Here is a 21,878-nt window from a genome sequence, read left to right on the forward strand (position 1 = left end):
TTAAGTGATACTAAAAGGTTCCTTTTTTTTTTAAAATAACAAACATGCCATACTTACCTCCACTGTGCAGCTCGTTTTGCACAGAGTGGCTCCAAACATCCTCTCCTGGGGTCCCTCTGCGACTCCTCCCCGCATTAGGAGACGTGCTCTCCCAAGGGGGTTACCTTGTGGGTGCACTCCCGAGTCATTAATTTGGCGTCCACAAATGCCATTTTATGACTCGGCGCCGTCTCCCGCATCATTGGATTTGAATGACAGCAGCAGGAGCCAATGGCTAGCTGCCATCAATCTATCCAATCAAAGTCGGGACTCCGTGGAGAGAAGGACAGCAGGGACGTGCCGAGGAGATGAAGGGGCTCAGGTAAGTAAAACTGGGGGGGGGGGGGGGGGGGGCCTGGTGACTGCCAGGTGGTTTTTCACCTTAATGCACCTTAAAAAAAAAAAAACACACACACACACACACACACACACACACACACACACACCAATAAAGTTAGACCAATGTTATTTGCATAATGTGAAAGATGAGGTTAAGCTGAGTAAATAGATACCCAACATGTCACGCTTCAAAATTGCACACGCACGTGGAATGGTGCCAGACTTCGGCATTAAAAAAAATCCCCGTAGGTGACGCTGTCAATTTTTTTTTACTGGTTCCAGGTTTCGAGTTACAGGAGGTCTAGGGCAAGAATTATTGCTCTCGCTCCAACGTTCGCGTCGGTACCTTAAATGTGTGGTTTGAACGTCGTTTACATGTGGGTGCGACTTACGTATGCGTAAGCTTCTGCGTGCAAGCACACGGGGGGGCGCTTTACATTTTTATATTAAAATAGCACACTATATTACATTGCACAATAAAATCAAATGAGTCGCTGTGTTGTCGTGTCACCTCAAAGTCTATGAGCTGCAGATCAGCCACCAGAGTTCCCAGGAGTCCACTGTTGTACAGTTCCTGAGCTAGCTGGGCCACAGCTTCAGTCTGAGGTTCCTTCTCATTTGTGCCATACAAGATCTCCTTCATAGCCACAAGGTTTTTTGACACTTCTTCGGTTGCCTGTGACATTATGAGAAAAGTAAAAAAATATATATGGTAAATATGAGAATGTTATAATTGGGGGAACTGTATTTGTTTACATTCCTCAGTCCATGTTACAATGAGTTCGGTATTGAAGAGCATTCAAGTCCCCAGAACCACTGGATTCATCTAAAAATACCTTCTGCAAACAAATCATGCAGACAGACACACCTAAACAAACATGATGACAACATCTGGAGTGCTGACCTCCTGTGGTAGGTTAGGTTAAAGACCCTGTTAAAACTAAAATCAATATAATAAAAAAAAAAAAAAAAAAAAGGAAGGGGGTTAGTGGGAAGAGAAAAAGTTATAAACCGTGACTAAAAACACAGACTTGGCAGCTTATAATCTATACATAATGAACGTAAAAATATTTTGACTGCTTGATTTACCACAAATGGTTGACTGGACAACAAGATATTACTCTCCATATTAAAGTGGAGTTTCCATCCCAAAATGTTCTCTTCATTATTGTGCTCATGAGACTTAAAAATGAAAAAAAAAATAAAAAATAAAAAAATAATGTACTCACCTGGAAATGCCTGTTGCTATGCGGCCCCACAAAATCTGCCTTCGGAATCACCTAGGATTCTGACCATCTCCCTCAGCATTCTAATGCTCCTGGGAAATGTGTGTCATTTCCCAGGATGCAGTGCGCTACCCCATTATAACTCCCCATCCAAGACATTACGCTTACTGACTACTGAATTAGGTACAGTCTATTATTATCTATCCAACAATCACGGGCACAGGGGTACGTATTACATGCATTACCTAAAATCATAGGGGCATTTATTATTCCCACTGGCACAGGGCAATTTTTACTTGCATTGACCAACACAAGTGCATTTAATAAAACACGGCTCATTGTTTAAATAAAAAAAATTAAAAAAAAAAAAAACCTTTACCTTCCTTGATTGAAAACAATACTCATGTCTCACATGCTCCTCTCCTAGACACTACAGCTCACAGTAGGATATTTCAGCAAGAGAGGTAGCGGGTAGAACTGGGCATGGCCAAATTAAAAAGCTACAGGCTTGTAGATTAGCAGTGACATTGCCGACAGTCCTCCCCCTCATGTCTTCTTATTGCAATGCAAATGGGCACAGCCTTTTAAAGTCTTCCTTTTATAAAAAAAATTGCTGGGTGTACAGCTATAATATTTTTGGGATTTATTGTTATAGTTGGAATATTGGCAATGCCCTGTTAAAAAGGACTGAAGAGGAGTATAAGCCTAGGGTGTCCATCTGCATGCCTCACTGTGTCCATGACTAGACTTGGGAGTATATAAAAGTAGTGCCTGGATTTGAAAAATCAGTGCTTCCTGGCCATAGATCCCCCAGACAGCAAACTTTGCACACTTGTAGAGGAGAACTGGGGCTACATGTGTGCCAAGTCCAGGGGACCTACGGCCGGCAACGGGGCCCCAAAGTCCGGGAGAGCAGGCGCAAAAAGGTGACTCGAGTATAAGCCGAGGGGGGCATTTTTAGCACCAAAAAAATGTGCTGAAAAACTCGGCTTATACTCGAGTATATATACACGGTATGGCTCGATTTTTCTGCTGCAGGTTAGATAATGGTGGTTTGTGACTTCAGCTAATCAACAGCTCAGGACACTTTATTTGAAAACTAAAGGAGGTATTGCATTTTACAGCGCACAGCCATGATTTTATACAGCACACAGGAGGGCTTGCAACTCCACGACTACATAGGCACTGACCATTAGCAATGTTGTCCAGACAAAAATGTGTACTTCATAGCAATTTTCCAGTTTGGGAAAAAGTTGTATATTATTTCTGTGTTTTTAGTCACTGCATACCATGTTACAATGGGGGAGAGGGGGTTGCATAAATACTTGCAGATATACCCCCCCCCCCCATGAAAGTGTTTCTCAAGTCCAGTTCTCCAGCATAACAGTGCATGTTTCCCCAATTTGTACTGTTTGCTCAATTAAAAAAAAAACAATAAATTTGGTAAACGATTACTAATTAACATACCAGTGCTCCTAAAATAAATAGTCTGAAAAGCATGCACTGCTAATGAACTGGATTGGTAAACAATAAACCTATACATGTTCTAGGATTTCATTTTTCTTATGTCACATATGTATGTAGCATTAGTAGATTGTCCAATGGAGAGGTTAGTAACTCCATCACAGTGAACACGTCCTCCACCAGAAGACCCTACAAAGAAAACACTGTGACAGAGGGCATATATTAACCGATAAAACTGCAGTTCTGTCCATCTTCTGCTTCCCAAATGAACTCCTTTTTGCTTTGGGCCAGGCCACTTTCTTTGGGTCCTTGTTCCTGCTGCTAATGTGCATGTCATCAGAAGCGTACGTGGTAAGTGAGATGTTTGAACCAGAAGTGGGACGGGTTAGAGAATTGGATTGGAGGGTAGGGGAGCTGACCGAGTGAGGTACAAGTAGCTGTGAAACAAAACAGCATAAAAAGCAATATATATATATAAATAAACAACACAAAAAACACAAAAGCAGGATCACTCCATCCATGTTACATTGTCCAAGGGGGGAGGGGGGGGGGTAGGTTAGGTGGGACACATCCAATGCTCCCTCCCCAGCCACAATCTACTGCGTTTAAGGTCCCACAGAATATAGATATACAGTCTTTTCTCAAAAAGACTGTTTCCCTATTCACAGGAATAGGGAAATCTGCTACCACGTACCATGGCCAAAAGGTATGTGTCCATCGTGGGACTTTTAATTGAAGTAGATTGCAGCAGAATCTGAAGAGCAGGGGTAAACAACTTACTATGTGGTACACCTAAACCTCTCCAAATAAAAGACTGAATAATTGCACTAATAAACTTGCCATAAGAGAGACATTGTAACTAACATCTAAAATTGCATTTGCCTGTTTTTTGTACTTGTTTTACCATTTTATGAGATGCTACAAATTAGAACTTTTGACTTTTTTTCTAACTTTGTTGACCTGGGTGCTTGTTGTTGGTCTATAGAAGCCAGAGACAACGTGGATACAAGCCTTTTCAAAACATTTCAATCATTGCAGGTTTATCTTTAATTAGAACTATGGGCAAAACTTTTATTTTATTTATTATTTTGGATAGAGCAAAAAAGGAGAGAGAGTTATAACCCATCAGTCACTCTGAAAGCTTTTCAGAGCTGAAAGTTTGGACTTTATGTGCATTATAACATCATACTGAACATAAAAATAAGCCATATGATAAATAAAATCTAATCAACACTACTCCTGTATATTTATTCAAGTGTGTATTCACACTTCATGTTATCTTTCTGAGAAAGACTTTAAATGATCATTCCCAGTCCTCATAGAAGTAGCGCCAGAAGCACTCTACCTGTAATTCTTGTACATTTTGTTCAGAAATTGACTTTACCTTTTTATATATATGATGTCATTGTTGAGTAACACAAATCGTGACACACTTGTGTCACGATTTGGGACTGCAAAGTAGCATGACAAGTCGTTCCTCATGATTTCCAATGACAACCATTCATATTCGTACGACTTCAAAGTAGTCCCTGCTCTACTTTGGTCCAACTTTGAAGAGAGTACAGATTCAAGTCTCCCTGAAATCGCAGCAAAAGCGTGGTGGCAAAATAGCGCGGCTTTGAAGTCATGGCAGTGTGAAATGGGCGCAAGGCTACTTTCACACTGAGGCGCTTTTAGACATTTTAGCACTAAAGATAGTGCCTCTCCTGTCACTCCAATGTGAAAGCCTGAGTGCTTTTACACTGGAGCAGTGCGCTTGCGGGACGTTAAGAGTCCTGCAACCAGCATCTTTGGGGCGCTTTAGGGGCGGTGAATACACCGCTCCTAAAGCGCCCCTGCCCATTGAAATGAAAGCTGCACAGGCGCCATTAACCCATTCATTGGCCGCTAGCGGGGGTTAAAAGCTCCCCGCTAGCTGTCGAAAAGTGCTGCTAAAAAGACGGTAAGGCGCCGCTAAAAACTGCAGCGATTTACCGCCGATGCCCTCAGTGTGAAAGTGCCCTAAAGCTAAAAAAAAAAATATTGAACTGAAATGTCAGAACCTAGTCTACTGTCCCACTGACAGTTTGGCATTTCAGTTGAGCAGACTTGGAGAAAAGTCAATTCTGTGTGTAGCTCAGCCTAGAATCCAAGGAGGAAATTCCACAGGGCAAATGATGGATTTGTAGAACATGGTTACTTGAATACGCTATAAGGCAGTGATGGCGAACCTTGGCACCCCAGATGTTTTGGAACTACATTTCCCATGATGCTCCACTACACTGCAGAGTGCATGAGCATCATGGGAAATGTAGTTCCAAAACATCTGGGGTGCCAAGGTTCGCCATCACTGCTATAAGGTTTTGTGCTTCTGCACCGTTAACTTTTTTTTTTTTTTTTTTAGGACTAGTCAGGTTTACTGTAAAGCAAAACATAAGGAAAAACTGTTTATTTTGTACACACCACAAGTCCAACAAGTTACCTCTTATGATTAGCCTAGGTCTGGATCACTGCGGTGTGCTCAGAAATCATAGGTTCCTTAATGCCGGAAATTCAGTTCTATACTTTGTGTACTGTTGATCTCATACAGGAAAGAGATCCTATAGTTTGGCTACCCCATCCTCGTCTAGTCACAGAAAATCTAGGCATCCTGTGATTAGACAAAAGGAGAGAAGGGGCGGAAAAAAATACTGAGCGTCTTCTGTGAAGGAGAGCAACTGATCTCCTTATCACAGCTCTGATAGTACAGCGATAATCATAAGATTAGAGGTACTGTGTTAGACTTGTGGTGTATACAAAAAAACATATTTTCTGCAGTACTGCTTAAGCCTGAGTTTTTAACTCTCTTCATTTGAGATGAATAAATGGTCATCTTGTGTGGCTCCTCAGAACACCCTGTTCTTCCTCTGGATGTAACTAGTTCTAGAAGAACCTGCATGAACATTCAACAGTCAATGGCCAACAAATCATTGAGGTGCTTAGTAACCGTCTGTAATTGGTACTTGAAAGGCAACACTGCAGACTGATATATATGTCATACATAAAAACAGGTTGTGGCAGGACAATTAAGATTGACGTATCTAGGTTATTATAAACAGCTGCCGAATCAGACATGAATCACTTCCCATGATCACACCCAATGTGACAGGGACATCCAAAAGCTCCCATTATGGATGTTGCCATAATACAGGGGGATGATTAGGATTACATTTACATGTTCAAATATGGCAATAAGACCCCTTTCACACTGAAGCGTTTTAGCGTTAAAACCAGCGCTATTAAAACGCTCTCCATGCATCTCAATGGACCCTTTCACAACAAGTCCTGCAAGCAGCATCTTTGGAGCAGCTTTTGGGCTCTTAAAAAAAATGCTCCAAAAACACCCCTCTCCATTAAAATGAATTGCAAGCGCTGTAAAAACGCCTTACCCTTTCACACTGGAGACACTGCAAAAACGCCCTAAAACATTAGGGTCTTAGCGGTGCTTTACCAGCACATTGGGCGTTTTTCAAGCGAAGCCTCATCTGCAATCCCCAGTGTGAAAGGGGCCTTCGGGAAACACCACAATTGTATGTAAAAACAACCAGACTACAAACTTGCTTATTCAAAATCCTGGGGCTCATATGTTTAAAGGAAAAGTTCACTTTTAGTAACATGTTACACCTGTATTTAAGGTATAACATGGAATATGCTACTAAAAAGCACCTGCACTCCTCACAGGGACTTCGGCAGCAGTGTTCACTTACTTTTTCCTCCAGGGAATGTTTAATGGGTGTGTTCAATAAAAGCATAAGAAGTTAGAATTGTGTGCGTTTTACAGCTTGACGACCAGTCACGTACCTGGTATCAAGTGTATACCAGGATGATGCCTGCAGCTGCCGACAGTCGGCTCTCTTGTAAAAAAAAAAAACCTTAGCGGCCAACTAGCCCCTGGATTACTTTTATAAGCAGTGGGAGAGGGCACCCCCTCACCGGGATCTCCAGTCCCACCAGGAGTCTAAAACTACTAGCTGGCACTTCTGGCAGGTGATATTAGAGCCAAAGACCAGTTCGGCTCTGCATATGGTAACCTGGAAGCAATGACCTGACATCACTTCCAGCTTCCAGGACGTAAACGGAACCATTTTCAAAAATTAAAAGCATTTGATCTCACCAATCTTGGTGTGATAAAATGCTTTTAGGGCAGATGAGGGATCTCTCCATAAAGGGTACCCGTCACATGCCTATTGCTGTCACAAGGGATGTTTATACAACTATTGTGAGCAATAAAAGTGATAAAATAAAAATGAAAGCGACAGTGTAAATAAATATTTTGAAGAGCTCCTGTCCCCCCACGCACGCCAACAGTGATCGTCCTACACGTGAGGTATCACCATGAATGCCAGATTATGGGCAGTAGTTCCAGCACCAGATCTTCTTTGTAAATCTAAAGTGGTAACCTTTAAATGATTTTAAAGTGTCGCCTATAAATAGTAAAATTTACATAGTTTGTAGCCATTGCACGGGCGTGCGCAATTCTAAAGTGTGACATGTTTGTTATCTATTTACTTGGCATAACATCATCTTTAATATTTTATCAAAAAGTTGAGTTATGTATTGTATTTCTTTGCATTAAGATTTAAAAAAGTATTTTTTGCCAAAAAAAGCTTTTGAAAAACCACTGCGTGAATATCGCTTGACATAAAATTGCAAAACCCACCATTTTATTCTCTAAGGTCCCTGCTTTAAAAAATATATATGAGAGTTTGTGTGTTCTGTGTACACTATACAGTGCATGATCTAAGCAGCTTATTCTCGTCATTAAAAGAATACAGCCAAGCCCTGGGGACAAAGTAACTCATCGCCTGTTGCTGAAGGTGGTCCCTGCAGAACCCCAAAGGAAAAGCAGCAGCAGGGGTGAAGTACTGAGAAGATCCCAGTCTCCTTATTACTGGAGGACAGCACAATAGCTGGTAGGTGTGGCTTAAGAAGGTGGGTGTGTAACAGCATACTTGCATACTATGAAGAGCTCATCTCCTCCAATGCAGGTTTAATTCCACTTTAACATGGCAGTAAACGGTGTTCCACCACTTGCACCTACAGGTAAGCCTATAAGGCTTACCTGAAGGAACTGTGAATCCCTCAAACTTGCACTGTTTAGGAGATATTCAGAGTGCATGCAGCCAGTAACATCACCGGCAGATGCACTCTGAGGGTCCAGAATACAGAGCCGGACCTTTGGAGCCTGTGCCGTAAACGGCGGCATGCACGGGAGTGATGTCGTCATGTCCCCGGAGCCTCAAACCTGGAAGGAAGGCCGGGGAAGATGGAAGCCCTGTCAGCGCGACGCTAGAGGGCTTAGTTTTAAGGCATGTTTCTCATAATGTTCTAGTATTAATGCATACTAGCACATAATGGCATTGTCTTGCAGGGGATGTTTTCTTTTTATCTAAACCTGTGGTTAACTACTGCTTTAAGTCCGGCTCACATATATGCAAATTGGATGTGCTTTAAATAGCATCCAATTCACATGACATGTGAAATAACATTAGTTTCCATTGAAGCCGTTCACATATATGCAAGGCATCTACAGTGCGAATTGGAAAAGGTTCTGTGCGTTTTAGGTGCGAATTACAGGCCGATTGACTTCTATGACAACACTTCTCTATCACGCGTCAGTTTAAAATGCAATTTAAAACTGAGGAAAAAATAAAGGGGTGAAGCGTGGTTTTGGAGCCCCACTACGTTTTTTTTCTTTCCCGTGAGGTTCCCCTTAAAATCCATACCACACCTAAGGATAATACTTTAAAAACCACGTGAAAAAAAGAAGTACCGTAATATGTTAGGACTTGGGTCCAAGATCACAGCAAGAATACCTCTTATTTTATTTTGCATTGTGGAGCCCTTATTTGTTCTTGACTAGTTGGGTAAATGATACACGCATTTGAATGGGTTTATTTCTCTTAAGAAACATTGTATAACAATTCCAAAGCGTGTGGAATTCTAGGAATGTCTAAGAAAAGACAGAGTAAAAGGAAAATAATCATCCCATGTTTACTGATTACAGTAAACAATGCTATTCCAAGACTGATACAGTGGAGAAGACCAAGGTTTGTGCTGCTTACAATGGAATAAGAAAGAACATGCAATTAAATTAATAAAGAAGTTGCAGTCATTGTTTGTTGCTTAATTTTAAAGGCAACTTAAAACAAGGAGCACTTAGACATGCCAAAACAGCAGATGACCGGCTAGGTCCATTTCATTAAATCTGAATTCGATTTGATTTTTATGCAACTTTTCCTGCTTTCACATTGCTCTATTACAGAGATGCATATGCGTTTTTTGTGCGTTTTCTAAGTGCCCATTTCCCAGCATGCACCTGTGCAACTTGGACATGCGACTCAAAAAACGCACCAAAAATGCAACACATCATCCTTGACAGACCAGAGCGCAGGGGAGGAGAGGTTGCAGAGATAAGTCTAATAATACAAGCGGAGGATGAGGCAAGCAAAGTTTTACCCTGTTCATTAGACATAACCGATCATTTAACCATATAAAGCGTGGGCGCAGCAAGCAAAGGATTTTTAGTTTGCATGGCGTTAAGCTTTAAATTTATGCGACAAAATCATATTGATGCAATTTAAAAATTAACTGGGTGGCTGTAGAGTTCAGACTTTTCAAACAGAAGAGAACCACAATATATTACCTTCTCAGCTTTCTTGTCTGAAATGTCCTGTTTCTCCAATACAGCTATGCTTTCCTTTAGGTTCTTCACTATGTCTGCAGGAGACTTGTGGGACTTCCCAAAGGGGAATGGCATGTTTGCTAGTGCTAATGTAACACTGATTTATGAAATACCTGGAAATAAAAAGAAAAAACAAATATTAGCAGCTGCACTGGATACCATTTCATTGTACCAACAATTTACCCCTCTGCTAGTCACTAGAAAAATTCATTTACCTTCAAGATAGCAATATTGTGCAGACAAAAGTCTTTTATTATATCTTGGCATATAATGTGTTGGAATTTGTCAATTTTTTTACCAATAGATGTACAATAGCGGGTTATTGGTTGCTACTTTAAAAATAAACAGACACAACTAGACCAAAGACAAACCAGGGAATCAGTCACGGGTGGCATTGTGCTGCTTTTATGATAATAGCCAGAGAGATAGCAGTGCTGTAGAAGCATGCAACTTATTTAAAAGCGATTGTAAAGTCAGAAGTTTTTTTTTTTTTTTTATCTTCATGCATTCTATGCAGCAAGACACAAAACCTTCTGTGTGCAGCAACCCCCCCTAAAACTTACCTCAGCCCCATTTAGATCCAGCAATGGGGTAGGAGTGTCTCGGCTGCCCGGGACTCCCTTCTTTATTGGTTGAGACGGCAGTGTGGCGCCATTGGCTCCCACTGCTGTCATCCAATGAGAAGAGAAAGGGGGCCGCAGCTCAGTGTCTGAATGGACACAGGGAGCTGTGGCTTGGCTCGGGAGCCCCTATAGCAAGTTGCTTGCTGTGGGGGCACTCAAAAGGAGGGAGGGGCCGGGAGCACCGAAGAGGGACCCGAGAAGAAGAGGATCCAGGCTGCTCTGTGCAAATCCACTACACAGAGGAGGCAAGTATAACATTTTTTTTTTTTTTTTTTTTTTTTTATAATAACAGTAACAATCACTTTGGTGTTCCCATTGCTGGAAGATTTGCTAGTCTGACAGGGGCTTTTAAAATATTTACGTTGTGTGTGCGCCTCAAAATGTACTCCAATCTGCTAGTTTCACTGGCTTATAGTTACACAAAAAAGTATTTTTGGTATGTATTTTAAACAAATTTAGAGTCTTTAGATTATTTCCTACTCCATGCTTGCTGGATTATTAGGCCATATAGACACCACTTAAAGGTGTATGCCCATTTTCAGCTTTTCTATACACAGGCTTTTTTTGAGGCAAAACGTGCCATTGTTCTGCAGTGGAACCTTGTAGAACTGGTCCTGTATTCACTAACCTACCAGTGCCGATTGTAAACACAGAAGCCAGCTGGAGGTTGGGCACCGGAATGATCAAACTAGTATGGCACAGTATTTAGTGAAAAAAAAAAGTTTCCACTGTACTTTGCAACAAGAAATTTACAAAGTTTGTTTGTTCTTTAGATCAGTGGTTCTCAGTCCTCGAGTACCCCCAACAGGCCATGTTTGCAGATTTTCCTTAATCTTGCACAGGTTCTTTAAATCAATGGCTTGGTATTTTGGGCAGATGAGAAATTCCCAAAACATGGCCTGTTGGGGGTACTGAAATTTAGAACCACTGCTTTAAGATCACTCAATTTCCCTGCTGACAGATTATTCTCTTATAGACCAAGATCCAACTAGTTTAAGGGAGATGGATTAAAGAGGAAGTAAACCCTAAAAAATAAAAATAAAAAGCCAGACACCACTAGGGGCAGCATTAAAAATGTCCAGTGTGCAGGAGGGCCCATATTACTGGCGACCCCTGTATACTGTACATATAAGCGATTGATGTGACTATTACTTGAGGCATTCTAAATAAATGTCATGATTGGATATACAGTAATTTTATATCAATTGTTTTTTTGGTAGGCCCCAACACTAAAAACATTACTCAAAAGGAGATTGTACAAGCGACCAAACATGAGTCACCTGCTTTAGATTACCCAACAAGAGTTTAGCGCACTATACAGTCATTGGTAAATCTGAAGGAAAGCACAGGATTAGACTGCAATGTGTGAAGCCAGCTTTACAGCTTGGGAAATTTATAGATCTCTAAAATCTTGTAGACATTTCAGCATTATAGGACCAGCAGCTTGCAGTTGAAAGAGCCCTTGCACTATTTACCTGTCAAGACCTTGCATCAGGAACGCAAGAGATCTGAAAAAGGTCACTACATACAAATGTTTACCCATTACCCTCAACCACACCCATTGCTCAAAGGTCAGGCATTAAAGTGCCACCTGGAAACAAATCATTTGCATTCCTATCCACTATTCAGGGTTTATCTAGATACCCTCCTACTTAGATGTTTGTCTTTTCAAACAATTTTGACTACCAATGTCATCCTTTTGTTGTACATGTCCTTGGAACTAACTAAGCAATATGGTTTATTTACCCTTCTTTTAAGTACATCTCTGAAAAAAAAAAAAAAAAAAAAAACATTTTAGGCCATAAGGGTTTTTAGTACTCCAAACACACACTGCCCTCACAAATGTCACGCAAGCCCCCTGGATCAAAAAAATACTGACCATTTCACAGTAGAATAAGCATCCCCCCTCAAGCCCCAACCTTAAAGTGGAGTTCCACCCAAAAGTGGAACTTCCGCTTTAAGCGCTCCTCATCCCCTTACATGCCACATTTGGCATGCAATTCTTTTGGGGGGGGGTAGTGGGGGCTTCGGTAGGAGTGGGACTTCCTGTCCTACTTCCACCTACGGGCCGCCTAGGCGACACCTCCTCTCGCCTTAGGCGGCCCCTCCCTCTAGGCAATCTCCTGGGACACGTGACAGGTCCCAGGAGATCGCCTGTCCACTCCTAGAGCGCAGCACGACTCACGCATTCGCAGTGTGTGCCCGGCCGTGAAGCCAAAAGCTGTCATGTCTGGGTACCCACAGTGTGAATTGAGGCGCCGGCGGAGAGGGGGGGGAGGGATGAGCGACGCTCCGGGCGGCCGCATCGCTGGACCGTGAAGCAGGCAAGTGTGTTTATTAAAAGTCAGCAGCTACACTTTTTGTAGCTGCCGACTTTTAATAAACATAAAAAGGCTGGAAATCTCCTTTAAGAACATTCAAAAAAGCTCTACATTGTTCCATGTGTGAGATGAGATGTCCGTCTCACAGTCGGAAATCAGCAGTGTGTACTTATGTAGCTGTAGCTTCATGCAGTACACAGTGCTTAGAGCTAATGCAGTACTTTGCAAAGGAAATAGGTGTGGAACAGCGTGGCCCAAACTAACTAAAGTGCAAGGAACATGGAGATCAGCTTTAATACCAGATAGAACCACTCTGTGGGTGAGATTATCAGGGCTTTTGAGAGCAGATATAAAAGGTTTTTTTTTTTTTTTTTAGGCACTTGTATGTTAAAAGGTATCTACACTAAATGGAAGCTGGAAAACCATGAAGTAGAGGCCACTACTTCAGCGATCTCCACTTTCATTCAGGTTCTGCCATGCAGTTGGCTCAATGCACTGTAAATACTGGCCAGGCACCATTCAGGGAATGCTTTGCAGTTAGTGCCTTGAAAAAGTATTCACATCCCTTGAAATTTTCCACGTTTTGTCACGTTACAACCAAAAGCGTAAATGTACTTTGTTGGGTCTTTATGTGATAGACCAACACAAAGTGGAACATCATCGTGTAGTGGAAATAATGGTTTTCTATATATTTTTTTTTTTTTTACAAATAAACATGTGAAAAGTGTGACGTGCATTTATATTCAACCCCGAGTCAATACTTTGTAGAATCACCTTTTACTGCAATTACAGGTGCAAGCATTTTTGGGGGTGTCTCTACCAGCTTTGCATATCTAGAGACATTTTTGCCCATTCTTATTGGCAAAATACCTCAAACTCTGCCAGATTGGATGGCGAGCATCTAAACAGCAACTTTCAAGTCTTGCCACAGATTATCAATTGGATTTAGGTCTGGATTTTGACCGGGCCATTCTAACATGAATATGCTTTGATCCAAGCCAATACATTATAGTTCGGGCTGTATGTCTAGGGTCCCTGCCCTGCTGGAAGGTGAACCTACGCCACACTCTGTATTTGGCGCCATCCATCTTCCCATCAACTCTGACCAACTACTAGCTCATTATGGCTTTCAGGTAGGTTTTTTTAAAAAAAATGGAAAAAACGTGAGAGAATCGTGATCTTCATTTTATGCAAAAGATTTGTGATTCTCATTTTTCCCAGAATCGTGCAGCTCTAGCCACCACCATGTTTCACGGTGGGAATGGTGCAATATATAAATTGCCATGCTAGGTGAGTAATAATGAAGTAAAAAAACACGAGTCCAAGGAAAAAAAGTGTTTCCAAACAAAGATAAATAATGATAAATGGCAAAATTCTTTGAAATTGTATCCAGAAAATGGTAAACGACCATTCAAAGCGTTCAACATAGCGTAAAACCGTATGATTTATTGGGAACAACATTGCTAAAAACTTTCCACACATCCAATAAAATGTCAGATAAAATCCTAGGCTGAAATCCACTGGTCGTTCGGGATATCAGAGTAAAAGGGGCCGAATACAAATGTACACACTTTTTGTTAAAAAATAATAATTTAAAACCATATATACATTTTCCTTACACTTCACAAGTAAGTGTCACTTTGTGTTTGTCTAGAACAAAATCCTAATAAAATAATTTACGTTTTTTGGTTGTAACATGACAAAATGTGGAAAATTTAAAGAGGCGTAAATACTTTTTCAAGGCACTGCATTTTCAGCCTCTAGCTACATCAGCCAAGTATGGTATACATACATACATATTTATACTCCTACAAACTGGACCAATGGAACTTTTTTTTAAATATATCAGAGTAATTGGTTATGCTAACCAATGTAGCGCTATATCCAATGTTTATAGGATATAGCACTACACTGTTTGGTTTGTAGGTTTTATGTACTTTGTATCTTAATATTGTGTTAGCTTGCTTATTTTTTTGAGCACAATTAGGCTCTAGCGCAATTTTTTATTTTATTTTTAATTCTCAAAATTCCAGTAAAGCGAAAGGCCGTACCTTAAACAGTAACACTTCTAATAACACATTTGCCCTAAAAGGAAACCTACACCAGAGACAAACTACATGCCCTAAACTGTTAATTCCCCCTTCCCAATGAAGCACTGCCGAAGCCCCTGAAAATCTGTTGCAGTTAGAATCCTAGATCGGGCAAGATTGGGACAACATTCCTCTCCCAAAACTCTAGCAACCGGTCTTCTCAGTTCCGAGACATTTAGAGTGCTGTGAAAAGAAGAAGAGGGGGTGCTGCAGTGTGGTAAACATGGCCAGGTCCAAACTTTGAGACATGTTGCTGCCATCAAAATTAACGTTTTTCTTAAAGCAGAGTTTCACACAAAAGTGGAAATTCCGCTTATCCGTCTCCTCCCCCCTCCAGTGCCACATTTCGGGGAATGGGTACCCATTTTTCACAGGTATCGTTCCCCACTTCCAGGAGATGGGGACCGCAACCCCGTCTCTCGGAATTTCAGGCCCCTTCCTCCGTCGCACCAATAAGAAATGGCAGTGTACTTCGCGCATGCGCAGTAGGGAACAGACTGAAGCCGAAAGGCTTCACTGTCAGGTTCACTTACCAGGAAAGCCGGCAGCTGCAGTCGATCGACTGGTGAGCCGACACTGCGGGCTCCCTGTAACATGAAGTGTCCACATATTAAAAGTGTGCAGCTGCAGTATTTGTAGCTGCCGACTTATTTTTTCGTGGGGGGCTGGACCTCCTCATTAAAATGGCAAGTTTTCTCAGTTTAAACATTTGATTGGTTTTATATTTTGCTAATGCGCACAAAATACGAGTTTATAGGATTGACCAACCATTGCATTCTGTTTATATGTATATTATACACAGCGTCCCAACTTTTTAGGAATTTGAGTTGTACAATATTTGCAATTAAAATAAATACCAAAACGTGCATGAACACTCTTGGGAGTTGGCATATGATGAAGTAATGGATAGTACAGCTATACTTGAATCAGTTTGTGTAATGAACAAGTCAAACTGCATTTCCACCCCACAAAGTGCTCTATAAGGCTCAGTGTCATACACCTGCCACCGTTCCAAATTCAGCTTTCCTTACACGAATGAAAGCATCACATTTTCTCTACATTACTAGACAACGCTCATTCATTCCAAGGTTTTTGTCAACATAATTCTGACGCCTATCCACTTCTGTTCTACAGACATTTTGCATATGTTATGGCAAAGTGCTGTTAGAAATGTAGTAAATCATAGTAGTGAAAGTAATCCTATATGGAAATTGTTGAATATAAAACAAAACAGGCAAATGTTAGAACATCATTCAAAAAAGTGCCTACAGATAAAAGGTGATATACTTCAACAAATGACATGAGGCATTCACTATTATAATCTAAACCAGTGGTCTCCAAACTGCCACCCTTTTCTTGCTTTTATCCAGCCCTTGGGGCACAAGTTCATTCACCGATACCAACAATGGGGCACAATTCCTCCCAATAACACCAACGATGAGGCAGAATTTATCCCAATAACACCAACAATTGTGCACAATTACGCCCACAGTTCGGTCCCCCTAAAATCTGAAGGACAGTAAACTGGCCCCTTGTTTAGGTTTGGAGACCCCCTGATCTAAACAAGCAGATATGACACAGGGAAAAAGAAAGTACACCCCATTAAGTTTACCATCACAATTCATGAACACAGAATCTTGTGTTCCAGATTACATGCCAATGATTAGAATTTGGGGAGTATGCAAAGTTAATTGGGACCAGTAAGCTGCTCCTTAACCACTTAACGACCGCCGCACAACGATATACGTCGTCAGAATGGCACGGCTGGGCAGATCGACGTACCGGCACGGCAACTGTCATTTTCACAATAAACAATGCAATTTAAATGCATTTTTTGCTATGAAAATGACAATGGTCCCAAAAAAAAGTGTCAAAATTGTCCGAAGTGTCCGCCATAATGTCGCAGTCACGAAAAAGAAAAAAAAAAAAAAAAAGCTGATCGCCGCCATTAGTAGTAAAAAAAAAACTGAGGAAAAAAAAAGTTTTTTTTATATATTTTTGGGGGATATTTATTATAGAAAAAAGTAAAAATAGTTTTTCAAAACTGTCGCTCTATTTTTGTTTATAGCGCAAAAAATAAAAACCACAGAGGTGATCAAATACCACCAAAAGAAAGCTCCATTTGTGGGGAAAAAAGGACGCCAATTTTGTTTGGGAGCCACATCGCACGACCGCGCAATTGTCTGTTAAAGCGACGCAGTGCCGAATCGCAAAACCTGGCCTGGGCATTTAGCTGCCTAAAGGTCTGGGGCTTAAATGGTTAAAAGTACAGCCAAAGCTCATTTGGCTGTACTTCTATGGATCACAGGAATGCAGTTCATGCTGCATGCTTGTGAGCTGTTTTCAGCAGACGGCAGGCTGAAGCCCACTGTCGGCTGACATCACAGAGCCAGTCCAGGCTCGGGAAAGAATGCGACCATATGGTCAGGATCCTCCCACATGCCTGAATCGGCACAAGGATCAGCAAGCCACTGGGAGCCTGAGCTCGCTGCTCCCACCCCCTCTACAGCCCAGTGGTCCAGTGAGCAGGGGGCAGAGCAAAGAGCTTGTGACTGCTCAGGCAGTTCTGAGAACCGAGTGATCGTCGTTTGATCGCTCGGTTCTCAGTCTAAGAACTGATGGGCGACCGATGCTGCATCCACCTAGGCAAGTACGATTCTTGAAAAAAATTGGGATTTTTGTACCTCACCGTAAAATCCTTTTCTCTGTAGTTCATGGACAGAGAGCAGAATCACTTGACAATAGGGTATTTCCCTTCTATCAGGAGAGGACTAGGCAGAAAATATTGTTAAAGCATTAATACAACTGTAAACTGTACAGTACCGCCCAGGGGGCAGTCCCTCTAGATACAACCCCTCTTACTGCACATAGCAGCCTCAGTTCGTCAAAAAGCAGTACAAACAGAAAAAAGGAGGGGACGTGCTGTGTCCGTCCATGAACTACAGAGAAAAGGATTTTACGGTGGAGAACAAAATTCCTATTTTCTCTTATCGTCCATGGACGGACACAGCAGAATCACTTGACAATAGGGACGTCCCCGAGCACGGTCAGAAAAACGAGGGGTGGGAACAGCAATCAAAACAAACTTCACCCCAAATATAACCAGAGCTCCTCAACAGAGGAGATGCAACTTAAACGGCCACCTGCAAAGCTAGCATCTGAAGATGCACTCACATCAACCTTGTAGAATTTTGTAAAAGTAAAAGTCTGTCTCGCCTTACACACCTGGGAGACAGACGCCTGATGTCGGAAAGCCCAGAAGGCACCCATCGCCCGGGTAGAATGTGCCGTGACAGGAAATGGAGGCGCTCGTTAGAGTCCCACGGAGGCAGAAACGCACGCATCAGGCGGGGCCACATGTCGAACCCCCTGTACAAAAGAGCTCACCAGAAAATGCGCCACCTTCTAAGTACAATAATAAGTCTTCCTAGGAGGAAGACTTCCGTGCTCTCAACATGGTAGCAATAACCGCATCCGACAGGCCACGGTCCCTCAAAACCTGGCTTTCAATAGCCACGCTGTTAAAGCCAGTGACTGTAAAGCAGGATGAAGAATGGGACCTTGCGACAGAAGGTCCTCTCGCAGCGGTAGTTGCCACGGAACATCTGTCACCAGACGCACCAGGTCGGCGTACCAAGGACGACGAGGCCAATCCGGAGCAATTAGAATCATCGGGGTTCCCTCGGTCTGCACCCTGCGAAGCAGACGAGGCAGTAGTTTCAGTGGGGGAAATGCGTAAATCAGCCGATACTGCCAGCACGGGGCCACCAACGCGTCGGCCCAGGGGTCTCTTGACCCAGCCTCAAACCTGAACATCTTTTGATTGAGTCGCAAAGCCAGAACGTCCACCTGTTGCAAACGAGTTGTAACGCCTCCGGATGTAACGACTAGAGGTCGACCGATATGGGTTTTTTCTCTGGCCGATGCCGATATTTGAAAATCGGGCCGGCCGATGGCCGATATCTGTTGCCGATTTTTGCGACCGATATTTTAGGCCGATTTTTCCCACCCCCCCTTATCTTAAAAAAAACTAGGGTGAGGAGGAAATAATTGTTTAGGGTGGAGCGGTGGGGTGCAGCCTGTCAGTGCCACACCGACCTTGACATGGAAGCGTCCATGTCAAGGTCGGCCAGAAGAGACCAGATTCGCCCGACCAGTTTGGGGTTCGTTTGCAAGGAAGAGGGCGGCGGCTCCGGTAACGATGTGCTGGTCTTGGTAGCTTTGGATTTCAACTTTCCCTTTTTGGAGGACATTTGGGAAGACACCAGGAGGGACACTTATGGAGGATGGATGACTATGCCCAGAAAAACGTCCAGAAGGTGGCCAGAAACCACCCAAGCTGGCCGCAGCTGCTAGACCACAGAGGATCGCCAGTGACCGGTCGCTTTGCAGAAGGCACACAGCAGTCAAAACAGCGAGGGTATGAGACCAGAGGATCAAGGGTGAATGGGGCCCAGAGCAGCGGGGTGGAGGCAGGCAGATGGCAGAGGGTTCTCACTCCTGGGGTAGCACTGCTGGCACACATAGGTAGTCTCTGAGGGGCAGCACACCAGGCCACGTCAGTAGATTGTATCGGGAGGCAGGCGGATAGACACAGAAGATCCCAGCACTGGAGACACGGCCGGACCTGCTGTGGCACCCTCCCGCGGCACGCCGGCTCAGGAAACTGCGGTGCTGCACAGGCTCCACTAGGCCTCACTAGGCCGCACCATGCCGGATCGTACCGCGGCCACCACGGATGTCCCCAACGGCCAGACAGGCCTCCAGATCACGCTGTGCAGGCAGACAACCCGGCCAGAGAGGATGGATGGCTGTCCTTACCTCCAGGCAGGCCGGGAGCGGAACGGTCCGAGGAGTCACAGCCGGCAAGATGGCGGCGGCTGCGAAAAGATGGAGCTGCGCTGGGTAGGCAATTGCTGGCCGAGCACCCGTGAAATTGTGGCCCAGATCACCTGCAGGGGACTGAGGGAGGTAGATCAGCGGGGATGTAGGCTCGATGCAGGCAGTTAGGAGCACGGATGTGAATCAGGAATCCCGGAAACCCCCACAGACACGTCTGCCGCCATTCCCATCAGGACACGCCCCCCTAGATGAGCCCAACTTATCCTCCAATTTAAGGGTCTCGCACCGCAGTGATAAGTGCTCCTATCGGGCGCTGATGCGGACACCGAGTCATCCTCACTGTCCGTAGGTTCGTGGGCCATATCCTCTGAAACCTCAGATCCTGGGCCGGTAGCCATAGCAAGGCCCGAATCTGAGTCAGATAACTCCCCAGATGATGGTGGGGGGGGGGGCGCTTTTTCCCCCGACACAACTACCCTGGCCACAAAGGCCTCCAGGACTACCGACTTAACCTCCACAGATACTGTAGGTGCAGGCACACCAGTTGCTATTACAGGCATGTCAAGGGGGAAGAAGCATCCGCTTCGAACACCTCATAATGACCTCTCGTCTGACCCTGGGGGACATAGCACCGGCACCAACCCACTCTCCTTGCTGCTTTTGTAACCAAGGGTAAAGCGGTAGACCCAAAGGACTCACCACCATAGTGGGGAAGAAAGAAAAACTGCCCAGCGCTGTCCGCCCTGTCCTGACAGAAGGATCTGTCCTGGAATCCGCAGCACATGTCTGAGGGATAGCAGGAAAGAAGCCAGCTGTTTTGCACTGCCCAGAACGCTGACACCGCCACTAGATAGCAAAAGCACCAGAAAGAAACATGCTCGCTGAGCGGCCGCCCTGCAGAGAAAAGCGTGCAGATTCTGGGAAAATGGCCGCTGTGTATAAACAATACAAAAAGCGCGCAGACCACAAGAGAATGGCCGCCGAGCGGCCCTTCCATAGAGCAAGCATACAAGAAAATGGCAGCCGTACATAAGCTGAATGGCTAAGGGAAAATGGCCACTGAAACAAAGAAAAAAGAGCAAATGACACAGGCGATGCAGTAATTAGAGGCATGAGGAGGAGGGATGGGAGAAAGAGAAGGGAAGGGTGACAGGGACCCCTGATCGACCTGCCAGGGAATTTTTCTCAATGAAGGCAAAGCGTTCTCTGACTGGATGAGGTGGAGCAATGGCATTACAATTGCCACCTTGTGACAGACCTAGCTGCGACAGAGGCTTTTGGAGAGGACTGAATGCGAGTCTCTTGCCTTCCGATTATGGGCCAGGGCCTCAAAACAGGAAGGCGGATGGGTTATCCCGGCAGACAGACCTGGAACCTTAAGACTACTTTTCCAACATCCTCGAGTTGACCGGGGTCCCACTGTGGCTGTTGGACTGTTTCTCAGGGGGGGGTATTGTCATGGACCTTGGAATGCTGAAGTGTTTGAATCTGTTACACAGTGGGGGGTCTTCTGCCCTGTCTTAAGGCTAACCCCCCCTCCAGACGGCTCCATGGTCTGGAGGAAAAGCATTGTTCTGCGTTTGGCTGTTTGTGTACTTTGATTGCCCCCTGGGGCTTCTGTCTCATTACACATAGCAGTCCTCCTATTCAAGCTATCGGACCAATCCCGGCTGACCCTGTTTCAACTTCTACAATGTACTTTACAATTGACCAATAGGAAAGCGGTTGTTGGGGGCGGGGTGTTCAAACTACTGTATAAAAGTGTGTTGTGTGCATCCAATAAAAGAGTTTCCTGTTTGAACTTACATACAAGTAAGTGGTGTTTGTTCTGATGGATCTTGAACGGCACATAGCTGTAGTTCGAATCCCGGAGCCTTGGATGACCGAACCATCAGACGTTGCTATCTGCAATCTGATTCCATAGCAGCAGAGGAGTGGAGTGTCGGGAGAGTGGAACCGAGCAAGTAAGGGTCTCGTTACACACCTCATCAAATCAGAGAGCGCCTTGTCTTCATTGAGCAAAATGCAAGGCATTCTCTGAACGGCAGCAAGGCAGCCGCTTGGCCCGAGGCCTGGAAGACCGGATGCACACAGCCAATAGGCGATGTAGCTCAATGCAATAAGAAATTTTAAAAAATTCCCAACAGGCTCAGTTCACACCAAAGCATGGCATTGGGTATGCACTTTGTGAAAATGGAACTTGCTGCTTTCAAACATTACAACACATCACA

At 43.8% G+C, this 21,878-nt stretch overlaps 1 protein-coding gene across 2 annotated transcripts in view; it reads right to left on the bottom strand.

The window, feature by feature from the left end:
• LOC120936559 (calcium-binding protein 39) overlaps positions 1-21,878 on the bottom strand; it is a 42,011-nt gene that overhangs the window by 16,323 nt on the left and 3,810 nt on the right. Inside the window, exons 2-4 of one of the 2 annotated variants that reach the window (XM_040349007.1) lie at positions 9,733-9,884; positions 3,296-3,505; positions 890-1,054 (exon numbers count right to left, since the gene is read on the bottom strand). In XM_040349007.1, the coding sequence (XP_040204941.1) occupies positions 890-1,054; positions 3,296-3,505; positions 9,733-9,846 (489 nt within the window). In that variant the 5' untranslated portion in view covers positions 9,847-9,884. The remainder of the gene's footprint in view (positions 1-889; positions 1,055-3,295; positions 3,506-9,732; positions 9,885-21,878) is intronic. The other variant, XM_040349008.1, reaches the window with a different exon arrangement.

This window comes from Rana temporaria, chromosome 4 (genome assembly GCF_905171775.1).
Source record: "Rana temporaria chromosome 4, aRanTem1.1, whole genome shotgun sequence".
Classification (NCBI taxonomy): Eukaryota; Metazoa; Chordata; class Amphibia; order Anura; family Ranidae; genus Rana; species Rana temporaria.